Genomic DNA, 17775 nt, shown 5'->3' on the forward strand with positions numbered 1-17775 from the left:
AACAGGAGCTGGGGGGCAAACACTTTTTCACACAGGGCCATGTAGCTTTGGATTTTTTTCTTCCTCATTAATAAAACCCTTCATTTCAAAACTGCATTTTGTGTTTACTTGTGTTATCTTTGACTAATGTTTAAATTTGTTTGATGATCTGAAACATTTAAGTGTGGAAAACTTGCAAAAAAGTAAGAAATCAGGAAGGGGGCAAACACTTTTTTACACCACTGTATATATATAGCAAGGGCCTTGCTTTAGAGAGGTTGCCATCTTGCGCCGCCATGTATGTACGGCAGCCCGAGCGGACAATCCAGCCAGCCAGAGAACGCGTTTCGCGTGTATAAATAAACCAACGAAGAAGACAGGAAGGAAGAAGGAGGAGGAAACAGCAGAGAGTGTTAGTAGTCCGTCGACAGAGGGTAGTGAAAAGTTTTTTTAGTTATAAAGTTTGCGAATGGACCACACTTTAAGATTCGTCAAACTGACCAATCGACAAATTGACAGGCTGATCATTCATTTAAAAAAAGGAATCTGCTATGCTATATATGACTGTAGCATGATTTGAAGAAAACAACCCAAAAATAACAATGCTGTGCTGAGCAATATGGAAACTGAAAGTGTACTCGGTCTGAGGTTTTATAGCTGTTGGTGTCTGTGGATTGTAGGAAAATCAGAGGATGTTACAATTTTTAATATAGCCTACTATTCCCAGTATCACATTCTTCTTGACTCACCAATGGTGGAGACTACAGTTCCCGTGAAGTAAAATGCTCCTGGGATGTCCCATAGGGCTCTGCCTCGATCTGCCCGGATGCCTGCAGTCCTAGCCTCCTCATAGTAGCGCAACAGAGATTTCAGGTCTTCACAACTTATGTTATGCTCATGACTGAAGTCTCTTAGCCTCCTTTCCCAGAGCTGGTGGGCCTTTAGCTCTGCTGGTCTCTCCAAGGAAGAAAATATGGCAGCGCCAGCCAGCATGTAAAGAGCAATGAGCAAACAGAGCAGGTAGAAACGAGCAGTTTTCCTGCTAGGGATCAGGGATGAGCAGCAGCGGGAGAAATCGTTCTTCATTGTGACTTGTATAGACCGCAGACAGATTTTCGTCTTTGTGTGCTGTAAAGTCATGTGCTGCACAATAGCTTCAAGAAGAATGATATTTGCTCAGCTGCTTGAAACCGTCAATATACAGGTGCTACAGGAGAGAACATTGTTAGTCCAGTTTGCTCTTCTCTCTGTCTGTCTACTTCACCCATGCAATTCTGTCTTATTCAATGCAATTAAGACTACCTACACAACTACAGTTTCCCCAGCCAAAAGTGCGTTAGTACCAGTTGCTTCTGGGTCTGCAGGTGGCTTTAACAGTGACTTTAATGATCTGTGTATGGCTACTGCTTATCACCAGCTCAATAATCCATCTTTCCTTTCCTTTTATGAGCCTCAAACATATGCACTCCTGCTCTCCCTTAGACTTAACATAAAACAGACAATATGTGCGTCCGCTGCCTGAGTTTTTTTCCCAAGATCATTATGCTTTCAGGCCCACACTCCCTCTATCCCTCTTATCTAAGAACAAAAAGACTTAACATATTTTCCAGCTGTCCATCAGTTGGAAATGAGCAATATTGTTTTTGGGGAAATTTGTCTTGTCGAAGCTTGTAAATATCACAATAGGAAGGATTGTTAACTCGTATGGAATTCATTTGGCAGCAACAACAAACAAAATATGTGGGACACTTCAATTGTTGTGATGACTTTTACCTGACCTATGCTGTAATGGCATGCGAGGTATTTTGGTGTGTCCCATTTGGTTGCCAAGTTGTCGTTAAGTATGTCTGTGTTTTTTCCTCTTGTATTGAAACACCATGTATTTGGACATTCCTGTCTGAAACATAAAAACGTGTCTGATGAGAGCTGTGTCTGATGGGAATGGAACAAAATGAAATATTGCATTCCAAATAGAACAAAGGTCAGTGTGTGTTTATTTTTGCAATCATTCCAGCATTGATTGCTGTGCTCACCCCTGTGTTCCTGGTGTCATTCCCTGCTCCGTTTTCTGCCTGGTGTTCTGTTTGGATTTTGGATTTGAGTTCATCGTATTATCCAGGCTGGTTTTCAGTTTAGTTTTGGTTCTGCCTGCATTTGGACTTTTAGTTAGTTACCTGCTGGTACAGGCTGCATTAAAGCTTGCTTTAATGATAACAATTCAACCTGCCTGTTGGTCTGCATTTAGGTCCTCCTTGAACTGATACGTAACAGACCCCTGCAAGGTCATGCCAAAGCTCCACCCAGTTCGGTCGCTTACCAACTGATTTGGCTGGGTCCCCCTACTTCTCTGCTGCAGCAGCCTAGGTTATAAAGAAGTCGGCGGGCTATGGCGACTAACCTTTAGCCGGCCAGGATCAGGCTGGCTGGGTCAGTGAAATGTCGAAACAGGGTGTTGATTCATTGGGCTCAATCCACTGTGCCCAAAGAGTAGCGTTCATGCTACAGATCTGATCTGTGCCACTTGAGAGGAAAAAATCAGAATTGGGTCACTTGAACCATGTAGTGTAAAGTAGGCTTATGATGCATGACAGATGTGGTATTCATAGTAGGTGTGTGAGGAAGGATGACCAAGGCGTGACACCCTGAACAAGCTCACCAGAGTCCTTAGTCTGTAACAGCTGCCCCATAACTGTGTCTCTCTCTCTTCTTACAGCTGGCATCCACCTGCATCACCTTATTTTGTGCCCTCAACACACATGCCACACATCCATGCACTGCTTTCATTGCTGACATTGCCAATCTACCCAGTCCATTGTTCTGAGGTAACCTTAATTTGATAAATGATTCATGATTTATTTTTGTTTTTGACAGGGCATATATCTATTGCTGTAGCTAAACAAGTTCTGTTTATGATTTTACTGAAAAACAGTATTTTGGAGTTTAATGCAAGAAAATCTGATAAACGAAACCGATGTCAGAGTAGAACCCAGTCTCACTCCAAAGTCGTCTAAATCAGTGACTTGCTGTGTCAGCAACCAACGAACAAGGCATCCGTTAACGTTGGCATGATATGCGTCCAGTTGCTGTTATCGTTTAACTGTGCCCGGTGGTGTCAGGGGGAAACATGGCGGCACAAGGAGGAAAGTTAAAGTGGCGAAAGTCAAAGTGGGCCAGGCAGGTGTGGTGGCGGATGGGTCCAACACAACAAACACCAACATTCACCCGAGAGAGCGGTGTTTGCATCCCATAAGATTCAAAAGCCAAACCCTGTTCTTTTTTCCTAAACCTAACAACGTGTTTTTGTTGCCTAAATCCAGCCATGTGTGTTTGTTGTTGAAGGAAAAAAAACACATCAATTTGCGGTGTTGGACCGAAGTAGTGCATTTATTTTGTAAGAGACTGTATGCAAATGTTAAATTGCCTGTGAGTGTATCTTGAAAGAAGACAACGCATGTAACAGGCAGAACTTGACACAGTGTCCCAGAACGTCAACAACCAACGCACCCAGGGTACCCTGCATGACGTATGTGGACGTGGAAAGCAAACTTCTATATGTGACAAGGTTGGAGTGAGAACATGTTGCAACAGTTTGGTTTCACAGAAATATCTGAAATGACCAGCAAGGCGCCAGTGATTAACCCACATTTATTTTGTGTTTAACAGAGATGTTGCATAGACCAGTATAAAAATAAAACTATTTGTCAAGAGGGAGCAGAAAATGACTTGTAGTGCCACTGAAAACTAGGGAAACCACCCCCATCCCCTTTTTTAGTGTGACCCAATACAAACAGACTATGTATAATTTTTTCAGTGCTCAAAGTAATAATTCATCCCCCAAATTAACCATTACTCACCCCATGTTGCAATGAATTAGTGAGGACAACATGGATTTTTCCACATGCCTCCGGTCAACAACAAACTCAGAAAATTCTTCATAAATTGAAGTCATAGGGGTCTGTGATTAACAACCCCAACCTGCCATACATCTGCCGCACATAATGGAAATACCCAAAGAACAAGTACATCAAATTTGTACTTCAGTACAGTAGGTACTTGAGTAAATATACTTAGTTACTGTCCATCACTGCATTTGTCTCATCATTATGCTTTCTGTCTACATTTTTATGGAGACTTGACAGTTAACTTGGTACACCTATAAAAAAAAAAAAAAGCTGTTTAATATTGAATTAAGTCTAACATTTTATTGTGTTGAGTTGTAGATTGCGGTGCTGTTGAACTGTACTGGATTATACTGACAGCAGTTTTTCATTTAGTCTATCCTCACCAATATAAATGGTTGTACGTGGTTGTTTATTAGCAAATATCAACTATTGCTTTCATAAATATATATTTACTAAAGTGTAATGCAATTCACATACAAATGGAAGCTTTTGTCATAGGCTTAGAATGATTTCTCTATATATACACAGGCAGGGCGCGGTCTGCTGGAGGCTGCCCTCTTGCGTCGCCATATTTGAATACAGTGGTCGAAAGGGATATATGCGCTTCGCCTTTCGTGTTTACCTAGAACTTGCCGTCACTGGAGGCAGAAAAGGTGAAGCTCAATCCGGGGCGCTTCTGCGTGAACCTGCTTTGTACTTTGATGAATCTGTCGCACTTTAAATGGAAGACCACACATATGTTTTGCCCCGTAAGAGGGAAACCACGCCACCAAATAAAAGAAAAAGATCAGATAAGCGAGGACGGCAAAAAACACGAGTGAATATCGGCGTTGCTTATTCCAGGTGGAAAGAACTCCTGTGGAAGAACACTCTGGAGACGCATGTATTATAATTGTACCAACCTATATTTGCCGCACTGTGCCATGACTATCACATAAAACGTGTTATTTTAGCGTTACTGTGCTAATGTTTGCTCGTGTTACCAAGTAAAAAACAAGTAAAGTCCGCACACCAAAAAGCTCCAATCAAGTGTGATTTATTTAAAGCATGACGTTTCGAGCCATGTCAGCTCTTCCTCAGATGCTTACATGATCGTAGTTGTCGTGTTACCAAAGCAATTAGAGATAAAACACTCCTAACATAACGTTATATCTCACAGATAACCTATATCTCACTGGTAAGCTATAACATATTGTAGCGTCCGCCAGGACGTGTGGAAAGGATGATGCAGTTATTAGGCAAACCACCGTTTATTACTGAACAGTACAGGTTACTGTTGGCCATAACCACGCCAAAACAACCAACAAACAAGAACTTAGCTGTAACTCCAACTGTGCACTCCTGCTCTCTCCTCCACCTCGCTCATACACACACCAGCAAGCGCACTCACACAGCCCTCATCCCCGTCACACTCGCACCCCGGCACTCACACAGCCCTCATCCCCGTCACACTCGCACCCCGCACCCCTACTGATACTTATTCAATCCCAAACATGCCATTAACTCACAGAACATTGACATTATAACAGAACATTTACTGCAGGGTCGCTACAATATCCTAACATGGTTTAGATTCCTAAATAAATATCCACCTCATTGCTAGATAGGCCTACTCCTGAAAAACTCGTGGATGATGCCATCTCTGTCTGCGCAAGGCTTTCTGTCCTACGAGGCCGAGGTTTATTACATTAACAATGTTACAACATTTAATAATATAATAATATATCTTATATACTGAGACTGAATATTGCCCATTAGACATACCCCAAACAAATTACATTTCATATTTAACCACTACAGAGATATCAGCTACGAATTTCAAAAGGGCTACCCGAGAGAGGCTGCTCTCGGTGGGGCAGCCTGAGCACTCATACACACGTTTATTATCTATGAGCACTGACACCACTGTCATCTAGCGGGACCTCACATTCAAGTGGGCTCTATATTAATACATCGACCACGGGTTTGAAGTTTAAACTACGCATGAAAACACTACGTTCCGTGACAAAACAACAGTAACATATTGTTACGGCCGCCGCTCTTTCCACCTTCATTGTGTGTGTGTGTATGCAACACTAATTTTTCCCTCTGTGTGCTGAGCTGCCTGCACCTCCACTGGACTCAGAAGCTCCACCTCCTCTGTTCTGATTGGTGCGGCCTCTGCTGCTTCTGACCGACCAATCCACAGCTCACCTGGGTCCCTGATTGGTGCGGCACAGGTGCAGTGGACCAATCCCAGCCATTCAATCAAGACCGTCATCTATAAGTGCCCTGCCAGTCTGTCAGTCAGGGCGGCTGACTGTTGGTGGCAGCTGGCCTCTTTGCCTTACAACTTTGTGTTGTGTTGGTTAGCCCACTGATAGCATTTGTAGCTTGTCATAAGCTTTTGTAGATTTTTGTGAACTTTTGAAGTGTGGTCAGGTTGTTAGAAATTGCTACCCTTTTGACTGATTCCAAACATTTCCATCCACACTTAGACAATTACCTGTATAGAGACACTAGGTGCAGGGGTGCTGTTTTGTTGTTGTTTATTTTAAAAGCTGCATTAGACAGTCAGAGTTTGTTTTCCCTTTTATTTTTGATTAGACAGATTGTAGATTAAACTCTGAGTGAGTCCTCCTTTTGTTATATTTGTTTTTTGAGTTAAACAGCACCCACCGGCCCTCTTCCTTGGTTTGTTCTCAGTTCTTCGTTAACCAGACTTCCTTCATTTGAGTTGCAATAAACTGCCTTACCTTTTAACATCTGTTTTTGTGTTGCTTCCCTTTCCCCTGCGAGCTGGGTTGTAACACGTATCGGTAATTACGACTTACAATTGTGTGCCTTTCCCTCACTTTCCATTTCCGATGATTGTTGCGAAATGCATGCTGGGATACCTGGCTGTCTTAAGGCCACACAAGTCTGCTCCGATGCATGCCCGATAAAAGGGGCATGGCAAGAACACATCTGGGCATTTGGACTGAACTTGGCTAGATGTGAACTTTGAAGTCGAAAAGTACCTGGGCTGTGACTGATGATGTGTCACAAGTCCACAAGAACACAAGTTCTTGAAACGGCTATACTCTTTCAGTTAACCCAGTAAATTTAAACACTCACACCGCCTATCACCTGTCCACACATCTCCCACTCCTGCTGGTCCACCATACCCACCTCATCAAGCCAACTGCTCACACCTGTGCCTCATTACTCCCTGCCACTATAAATACTCCAGCTTCACAGCCTCTTGTTGCCAGATTGTTATATGTCATACCCATGCAAGGCTTTCCTGCTTTTATGCAACAATATTATTATTATTGTTGCCGACCTCACCTGCCTCTTAATCTCATGCTTCGCCTGCTCCCCTTTAAACCACTCAGCCTTCGGTCCCCGACCAAGAGCTCTGTCTCTATGTTCCTGGTTTCTGTTTGCCTGTTGGCTGTGTGAAGAACTGCCAGTCAGCTCTCTGTTGTGAGTTTACCTGCTCTACTGCCCCTGATTCCCTGTGATGTGGATTACCTCACCACGTGGCTGCGTATTCTGCCTCACTGCTGGTTCCTCGACTCCTTTCCTGTTTCAGTTTACCTACAGCAAGCTTCTCACTTGGCTTCCCTTGTGTGTTCACCTGGCATCGGACCGTCTGCGTCTTGGAGGGTTCCAAGCCAACAAATTGACTCCCACTGTTTTTTCACCTGCCTGCTCTCTCTGTGTTTGACAAGTGGTTTCATTTAAGACTATTTTAAACTGTCTTTGGTACTACTATTGAGTTTGGACCACACCCATGACACCTTGTAAGCCAAGACTTAGTTGACAAAAACCTCGCTGAACACAGGACCTGCTGATCTACTGCATCCTTGATCCATTAGTTTGCGTTGTTGTGTGACTTTGGCATTTTAAAGGGTAAGTTCAAATTCAGTTCAGTTCCCAGTTGGAAAGGGCTGTCTGGGAAGTACAGTGCACTTGGCAAATAGTTTTGCTGTTTGAAAAGACAAACCCTTCTGACTTAAATTCATTAACTTTTCTTTTATTTGGATTCTTTGTACATCAGCACAGGCATGCAAAAAATGCTAGATTTTTAATATTTGTAAATTACATGCCATCTCTGCTTTATGTATCTTATTTCTTTGTGTTTACAAGTAAAGGATGGATGAAAACTCTAAAAAATCTGATGTTCTGAAAAACATGTCTAATGGGAAGGCCAGGGACATTGTGAATTAAGAGCAATTTATCATCTGCATACAGAGAAATCTAGTGTGTGGTGTTACAGGGTCATGGCTAAATTATTGTTGAATGTAAGTGTTGTTGAGAGCTACATGAGAGATATTTTGAGCTGACGTTCTTTGTCAACAACATAGCAGCGGGGCAAAGTAATCAATGCTACCCATGCAGCATATGAGTAACATTGCCCCTCAAAGAAATTAAAAGGTTTGTTTGCATCAAGAGACAGAATGATTTCTATCTAGGCAAGAGCCTACCTGAAGTAGGGGAACAGCTCAATGGATGAGGAAGTCTGCTCTTAATTATTTAATTTTTTTTAAATTTATTTTCTTTTGCAGATTTTCTGTCCAACATAAAACAACAGGCTACTGTGTAGAATAAAATACCCATCCTGCAATTCCAAAGTATTCACCATAAGCCTCCACTAATGGCAACATGACACAACAGCATTCAGTATATATATATATTTTTATTTAGATAAATGTATAAAGCATAATGCACTCCTGTTACAAAAAAACATGCAATACATTTCCGTTGCTTAAAATACAAAAAATAATAGAAAATATATTGATATAGAAAATGTGCCAGAAAAAGGAAAATAGGCTTTCTAGCTTCAATTTGGCTTATAGTAGGTATTTTATCTTAAATAAATGTGCAGTACAACAAAAAATTCTATGCAAGTAAGGACAAAAGAATTAGCCATTGAGAAACATAAATTCGATGCATTACAGCTTAATCCTTTGATGATTTGGGTTTTGGTTCTTTGTAGCATATTTTTACACCTGATATTGCTGCTTATCAATTACTAGCTTTATAGATAATGACATGATAAATCCTGCCATTTCAATGTAAACATACAACTGTATGTGTGAAGGACGTGTGCAAATGGCTGCCATTTGTCATGTAATTGGCACAAAAATAACAATAATTAAGTCGTAATGACAAAGATTAGCATAATATTTCAAAACCTAAATCACAAAGCTGATAGCTGTTTAGCTTATGTTAACAGTCAAGATACATATTAGCATTCTTACATGAGACCAGCTACCGGACAGCAAAGAAGAAAGTAGTGATACAAAGTTACACATTACTGTAATCACATTACATTTGTCTGTAATGCAGTAACGTGACGTGTTACTGTTAATACATTCCGTAATTACATTACAGTTACTAATAAAACAATCACATCGGTCAAGGGCGTGTAGGTAGGTATGTTTAAACATTGAGGGGTGACGTGGGGACACACAGGAAACAGGGGCTTTGGGGTCAAAGAATCTCGAAGAAAATTGTGGCACGTCTCTGTCTCTGCTACATTCATGTTTTCGGGCAAATACACATGTTCTCAATTTTGAGGGGGATGTGTTCCCTGCATCAAAGCAGTCTTCTGCAGTCTTGTATTGACTCCGTGGAAGAGTCAGCTGTCTTAAACAATTTGAGTTACTTCTCATGAGGTATAACCACTGCTTTGGTAATTAAGAAAAACTGGATTAGTCTACTATAAAGCCATGTTTGGAGAGTCAGTGACTCCAGCAAGTGTGGTTTCCCCATCAAATGGAGCTCATGTGCCATTTAAAAATGTTTCTTTCCTCTAATTATTATATTTTTTTTTTTTTTTTTGAGGCCAATGGATATATTATTTAAGGCAATTACCATTTGTAGTATGTAGTGTTATAAAGGCCAACCTCTTTTAGATTGTTTTATAAATTGATGTAGTTTCATAAAGTTTCAATCAGTTTCAGGGAGTTATTAAGTAAAGGAGTGCATTACTTTAAGAGAGTAATGATTAAAGTGCAACTTATTTTTCAAATAACAACCCCATCACTAACAGTTAGCTACTTTTCCTGCAGAGCTTTTACTTAAAATGTAAATCTTGAATCATTACAGTATATTTCACAGTGTACAGATGAATGTCACTGAGCACCATGTTGAGCAGTGTTACAGTAATGATTACTATCTTTAGTGATGATTACAGGTTGAAACCCAGCAAAGCATTGTAGTTAATCCTTATAATGCTCCACTAATAGGACATTTTGAAGGGTTAACTACTTGACGTCTGTCAGTCAACAGAAGGTTTCAGATGTGTTAACTTATAGAAGAGGCTAGAGGTGGGACATAAGGGCTCACCAACCACCATAGGAGAGAGAATATGCCTTGATTGAAATACACACAATGCACAGAGAGACATTCAGTAGGGGCAAATAATGGTCAGCGAATACCTCCAAAGTTGCAGGTTATCATGTTAAACCCTGGTGTCACGTGCTACAGAAGATGCTGATTAGTTATTAGTAATCTAATTACTTTTTCAGTTACTAATAAATAATGACTGACTGAAAACATTTTCCAGTAATATGATGATGTATACAGGAACTGATTAACTGGTGTTGGTTAGAGCTAAAAGTGGTGACTCAAGGACGGTAGCACCTGGATAAAATGAAATGAAGTGACTGAAGAGTAGAGTCATGGTTGAAATCAGCGAAGACATTAACGTCATCAAAGAAGTAGCTCCGCCAAGGAGTCAGTTTAGGGAAGGTGCAGTGATCATGTTTTTTCAGGATGTAAGGTGAGGCCAGAGATGTCACGGTGGCGTTTCTTCCATGGATCATCAGCACACTGCTGAATACGACGCTGTGTGAAGACACACTCTCCACAATCCCAATATGCACTAAACAGGAACATAAACACAATAAATTTACAAACCCACAGATTTTCAGAAATGGTATTCATTGCCAAAGGAAAGAAAAATAATCCAAATTGTAAGTTGATATCTTACTTTTGTTGCAAAGATCTGCGCCCTTCACATTGTTCACTGACAGAAGTCTGGATTCTGAAAAAGGAGAGTATCCACACATTATTGCTAAGATGCAGTACATATGAAGTGAGAAAATGACAATAATCAAACACTAACCTTTACTCATTGTGCTTGGAGGGCGTACTGGACTCAGTTTCCCTGCACAGCATGACCACAGAGAGAGGTTGTAGTAGCGGTGACCACAGCACCGGAAAGCTGTCTTGGCCATGTAGAGCACCTCCTTGTCCTCACTCGAGCAGCAAACATCCTGGTTATACAAAAAATGAATTAGGGATGCACCGATCCACATTTTTTCACTTCCGATCCGATCCCGATACCTGAATTTGGATATCCACTTCCGATCCGATCCCGATACCTGAATTTGGATATCTGCCGATACCGATACTATTCCAATACCAGAGCTCTGTTTGCTTTAATATTATTATTATCATTATTGTTGATTTTATATGAGGCTGTAATAAACTCCTCTCTACAGGCAAGTATGATATGTACGCATGTATGCATGTATGTCCCAAAAGGCAACTTGAGGTAAGTATAAGGTCAGAAAAGCAGGAAATCCTGTTCACAGGAAAAATCCCATCCTGAAAACAAATATGCAACTGTAAGGGTTTTAAATTGATTGTCAATATTTATTAAATTCCAAGACAGTGTTAAACTACTAGTGCAATATACACTATCAAAAAACAAAAAGTACCTGTCATATTAATCTGAACAGCACAGATACAAATCAAGTAGACACTACTATGTAGTAGTGTTGTCACGGTACCAAAATTGGGACCCACTGTACGATGATTCTGAGTAGTATCACGATACCACAGCGAAAATGAGGCAGATGTGCCTTTTGTCATTTATAAAAAGATAAATCACTTTTCTATAATACATCAATGATATTTCAGTGGAATAAATTACTAATTGACTTATTCATACTTCAAAAACAGCATCAATAAGTGATTAACATAGGGGGGATCAAAATAAAATAAATAAATAAAATAAAAATCAACCAGCCACCCTCCTCCCCTGACAGTCCCTTTATAAGTCACGAACGGTCCCTAAAGTGCGGTGAGGTTTGTGGGCCGTTACCTGCCACAAAGAGAGAAATGTGAACAGCTCTTTTCTCCTCTGACACGCCACATACCTGTGTGCCGCCACAGTTCGGCTGTTCAGGTACTTTTGGGCAGTCATGACGCCAAGAAGAGGACATTATTGGACCTGGAGTCGGACTTCAGAGCTGTCGCCGGTAAGCCCTTCTTGCGCTGCGCAGCACTATGAGCCTCCGCCGTATTTGACAGGAATACATTCCCGTCTGTGTCCGTGACCCCCGTTTAACCCACAACCGGCAGGATTTGCCTTTAGTTTCTGCTGCTGGTTGAAATCTGTACTGGCACAGCGTGCTGAATGATTTATTTTGCGCGCACAAAACTATTTTTAGTCACAAATGCGAGTAAAATGCTCGCATGTAGAGCTCTGTGGAAAACAAATCACTGTAGCATATATAAACAAATCGAACCTACAAGTAAAAAGAAATTAATAATAACTTTCACTGCTTAAAGATACTCAATAGTTCAGTTCATACCTGAAATGTCACTGGATACAAACCACTGCAGCAGCATATCGAGTGCCAGGTGGACAGCGTACGCCGTTTTTGAACGCCGCATGGACACTCACGCTCTTGCGATTGGACTTTGATCTTATCCCACAGTAGTGGTACCTGAGGTACGTAGTACTACAGTACTCCAACATTATGGTATCATATGTACTGTCATGTTTTAGTACCTCGGTCAGTGCAACACTACTATGTAGCAATCATCATATCATTCCAGCAGACAACGTGAAAGCACAGACGCGTCTCGTGGATCGGAAATTTCCGATCCGTGAATTACGTTGGTATCGGAACCCGATACCGATACTGGATCGGATCGGCCCCATCCCTAAGATGAATGTGATCTTCTGTTTCCTCTTTTATTTTGAAAGTCTGTTGTTTGTCTCCCCATGTCCTGTCAAGTTTCCCGTCACCCTGATTGTCTGATTGCTTTCACCTGTGACTCATTATCTCCCCTGTCAGAGTGTATAAGTCTATGTTTTCCCTTTGTTCTCCGTTAGATTGTCTTGTCCTTCGTGTGAGCTTTCCGGTGTTCTTCCTACTGTGTATTCCTCATGAGATTGACCTTTTTTCATATTCAGACCAGTGAATTTTTGCCTGTTGATTTGGTTACCTCTGCCTGTGCTGACTGCCTTTTGTGTACCGACCCTGACTGGATCAAAAACTCTGAACTCTGGATTTCGTTTCAGTCTGCATTTGTGAGTCCACCATTGTGTCTAATAAAAATAAGACTGAGGGAAGCGTACTTTCTCTGTCAAAGGGACATGCAGAAACAAATAATATATTTCATATGTTCTGTGCCAAACAATAAAACCTACCTGTGAGGTTTGCAGAACAGATCCACAGCACTGTTCCTCGTGTCCGGCAGTCAGATTATACAGTATCCCTCCGCAGCACTTCATCAATGGATCTTGAATGTCATACGCCTTTCCCCCACAGCAGCGGGTGTTTTCTGTTCTGTTTTGATGCCTGTGTGGAGAAACAGAGCTCGTAGTTGATATCAAATCACGTGAGTGATATAATAAGTTATTATTATGATGTTATGAAGACAGATTACTTTATGCATGGGTGTACTACAGAATGGGACGAGGCTTTGACTTTGCATTTCTTTTCATCATGTCAATAACACAACACCAAAAGTCCTGAAAGAAGTACACTGAAGGAAAAGTCTAAACATTCACTTCAAAGATGCCACAAGAAAAAGAAAACATGATACATTTTAAGTGAGTGTTTCTATCACCTTATCTAAAGGACTTTAGATGTGCTTCAGGGAGGCCTTTTATGCATACGGGCCCCTTGTGTCATAATCCACCCATAGCTGGATGTCAGATTTAAAGATAACTTTTTCAAAACTGTGTCTACTCAGGCTGCAAGGTGGAGGCAGCATGCCAGCAGCGCAGCTTCAGTATTGTGCCACAGTACAGCAGAAATCACAGTAGTTATATAGCAAAAGAAAAAAAATAGACTTGAAGCCTGATTGAAACTGAGGAGTATCTGTTCCATCAGATGTTATTGTTATTAGGTTGATCCCCAGCTCTTCTGACAGGAGCAGAAACAGAGGCTTTGCCTTCGTAGAGTATGAATGTTATTAGGTTGATCTGGTGTACATGTCAGCAAACACTTGCTGACTTTCACATCCACTTTCACAAGAAACAAGAAGCTACAGTCATTTTAATTTGGGTATGTCATTTTAGGCGTTTTCGCTAAAAAATGGGGGTGGAGTACAAGATTAAAAAGTCCTAAACATTTGACCTGGTAGTACTGGTGGTACTGGTGGATCAGGATAGAGTATGTTATTGGTTGTTAATGCCTCCTGTCGTGGTTCTGTGCATTTAATAGTGATAGCTCTTTTTTGTTCTGCATTTAGTGACATGCCTGGGTCAGATATGTGACTAAAAACATTTTTTTTTTATTTCAAAAGTGAGCTGCTAAACATTGCTATTTTCCTTACATTACATTACATTTGCTTAAAATTTGTTACTACAAAAAGCTAAAAAAAAAACAAAAAAAAAAACATTTCCTGGTTTAAAGATCCAGCCTAGTTTAATTTGTAATTGAATAGCTCTGTTCTCTACACATCTATATGTAGTTCATGAGCATTGCAAGTCATTGGCTGTATTCTATTTCCTGTACAGCAGCCCAGCTAGGCTGAAACAACATACATGATGTCATCATTGACAGTTAATATTTTTAGCAGGTAAGAAAAATGCAGGCTGGTGAAGGGGCGCTGGGAGGCTGTGAGGAGGCACTGGGAGGCTGTGAGATGTGCTGAGATCGCGAGACCGCAGAGACGAGATTTGGATGAAACATGGCAGCGCCCGGCTGCTAGATCAGACTACAACTTCTCTCCTGCCTTTTCAACCAAAAATAACATAAAACATTTCAAAAAGTTCACAAACATCAAGGAATAACATACCCGGAAAACATACAGGAAGATACCGCACGCCGATCAGAGTGGAGGACCTCGAGAATTACATTGACAACTACTACTACTGCCTTGCAATGGAAAACAACAGCCCGGTTCACCACAATCCCAACCCAAACAAACGTAAAAAGAAAGATTCAGCCACCGACACCGACGATCTTCAAATCACGGATATACAGGGCAGTGTACTCGAGTCCATAAACAAAAAACTGGACGTTCTCAGCATGCTTCATCAGGAAATAAAAGACCTCAGATCCAGCCTTCAATTCACACACAGCCAAATAACCGATCTCCAAACAGACAATACACAATTACACACCACTGTCGAGCTACTCACCTCCCAGATATCCACAATCCAGAAAGAAAATAAGACCCTGAAAGAAACCGTCCTGGACATTCAAACACGAAGCATGCGAGACAACCTCATTTTCTCAGGAATCCCCGAAAGCATGACAGATAACCCCGACTCACTCATTCGCAACTTACACCATCATTCTCAATGTCATCCTTAAAGTTCATCAGCGAGAACATCCGGGGCATTGGGTCGCCAGCAAAACGTACTAAAGTTCTTAACCACCTGGCTAAAATAAAACCCAGTTTCTGCCTACTACAGGAAACACATCTCACAAAAATTACCTTAACACCATAATCACATCACTGGACGCAGAAAAGGCCTTCGATAAAGTCAACTGGACATTTCTCTTCACTACCATTGAGAAGTTTGGTTTTGGGGAGTTGTTCACTCACTGGATCAAAACTCTTTACAACACCCCGTCCGCTTCAGTTATAACTAACAGTATCACCTCTCAACGCTTTCTACTACAACAGGGCACAAGACAAGGATGTCAACTCTCTCCATTACTATTTGCAATATTCATTGAACCTCTCGCAGCCGCCATTTGACAAAATACTCACATTACTGGTGTACAAACAAATCATTTTCACCACAAGATTAGTTTATATGCAGACGATATCCTACTGTACTTAACAAACCCCTCAACAACCCTCCCTGAAGTTTTCAATCTCGTTTCCACATAAACTGGTCCAAATCCAGAATTCTTCCACTCTGTGAAGGAGACTGGAATGCTGCATCCAAAAAAACCCTCCCTGACAATAAAAACGGGCAACATTAAATACCTTGGTATCAATGTTTCCACCAAGCTGTCAGAGCTATTTTCTCTAAACTACATACCATTACAAAAAAGCATTGAAGAAGACCTCACTTGCTGGAACAACTTACCAGTCTCACTGATTGGAAGAATAGCAGCAATAAAAATGACCATACTGCCAAAAATAAACTACCTTTTTTCTATGACATCGACTCATCCTCCACCACACTGGTTTAACACAATAGACTCTGTCATAACCAAATTCTACTGGAAATATAAAAAAACATGAATAAAACTATCCACCCTTCAGAAACTTAGCTGCTCCAAATTTTAGATTTTACCACCTTGCAAATCATCTTCAGTACATACCCATATGGTTGCAAAAAACTCATCATACACAACACCCCTGGCTGGATATAGAACAACACGACTGTCAAGACTTATCATTATCAGATCTTCCATTCCTCACCCAATCAATCAAACATCATAACTGTTTCAAAAACCCATTTATAGCAGTGACTCTGACAGCTTGGTGGAAATGCAACCAAATCACTGGACACCCCATAAACTCAAACAAATATACACCAACCTGGCACAATCCGGAATTCCAAATTAAAAATAAACCACTATTATTCAATTCATGGAAAAAAGCAGGCATTACACATCTAGAACACTTATTTGATCATGGCACACTCATATCCTTTGAAAAACTTAAACTGAAATATGGCATTGGCAATAACTCCTTTTTACAATATTCACAACTGAAACACTGCTTGAAAGGTAAAATCAACATATCAGACAATAGCCTGGACACACCTCCACTATTCTATCAAAACAAATATATAACCTCTCAGAAAACAAATATTCGCAAAATTATACAAACTTTTAATTAAAACAGACAACACCCTCTCACGACCAGTCCAAGACTGGGAAAGAGATTTAACAGTTACCATAAACACCAACTCCTGGACGCACATCTGTAATAATACCTTCTTAATGTCAAATAACCCCAAACTGCAACTTATCCAATATAAAATTCTACATAGAGTGCACCTCACACAATATCAATTACACAAAATGGGACTCAAAGACAATGATAAATGTACGCACTGCACATCAAACACTACAGATAATTACCTTCATGCCATCTGGCTCTGCCCACCCATCCAATCATTCTGGACAAACGTCACATGTACATTATCTAGAATCATAGGTCGCAGCACTCCAGTCTCCCCATCTGTTTGTCTGCTGGGAGATCTTACATCAGTTGAACTGCCATTGAAATATGAACAACCCATACTGGTCGCCCTAACAATTGCTAAGAAGGCAATACTCTTAAACTGGAAAGACAGACACAACCTCTCATCATCCCAATGGCATCACCTACTATCTGAACACATTTCAATAGAAAGACAAATAGCATTTAAAAATAACCAAATGGATTCATTTCACAGCTACTGGACCCCATTCATCAATAATACCAGCCAAACACAAACCAGCATTCATACACACACTGACCCATCCGCATCCTCACCTCCGACTATTGCCAGTGACACCAATGCCCCCACCCTCTAATTTTTTTTAATTTAATTTTTAATTTTATATACTTTATTAATCCCCGAGGAGAAATTAAATTTTTCTCTCCGTCAATTACACACAGGTCCGAACACACACATGCACAAACTGGACCTATACATGCACTAAGTGGAGAGATGTCAGAGTGGGCTGCCCATGACAGGCGCTCCGAGCGGTTGGGG

General features: G+C 40.9%; 2 protein-coding genes across 2 annotated transcripts in view; both read right to left on the reverse strand.

Annotated features, from left to right (window-relative positions):
* The window catches only part of si:ch211-261a10.5 (potassium channel subfamily K member 13), an 8218-nt gene extending 7153 nt beyond the window's left edge, over positions 1 to 1065 (reverse strand). The window contains exon 1 of the mRNA XM_050062422.1: positions 729 to 1065. Coding sequence (XP_049918379.1) covers positions 729 to 1065 — 337 coding nt within the window. The remainder of the gene's footprint in view (positions 1 to 728) is intronic.
* Positions 1066 to 8631: 7566 nt separating this feature from the next.
* The window catches only part of si:ch211-195m9.3 (galaxin), a 32814-nt gene continuing 23670 nt past the window's right edge, over positions 8632 to 17775 (reverse strand). The window contains exons 15-18 of the mRNA XM_050062068.1: positions 13303 to 13453; positions 10981 to 11131; positions 10846 to 10899; positions 8632 to 10737 (exon numbers count right to left, since the gene is read on the reverse strand). Of these exons, the coding sequence (XP_049918025.1) occupies positions 10481 to 10737; positions 10846 to 10899; positions 10981 to 11131; positions 13303 to 13453 (613 nt within the window). The 3' untranslated portion in view covers positions 8632 to 10480. The remainder of the gene's footprint in view (positions 10738 to 10845; positions 10900 to 10980; positions 11132 to 13302; positions 13454 to 17775) is intronic.

Source organism: Epinephelus moara, chromosome 2 (genome assembly GCF_006386435.1).
Source record: "Epinephelus moara isolate mb chromosome 2, YSFRI_EMoa_1.0, whole genome shotgun sequence".
Classification (NCBI taxonomy): domain Eukaryota; kingdom Metazoa; phylum Chordata; class Actinopteri; order Perciformes; family Serranidae; genus Epinephelus; species Epinephelus moara.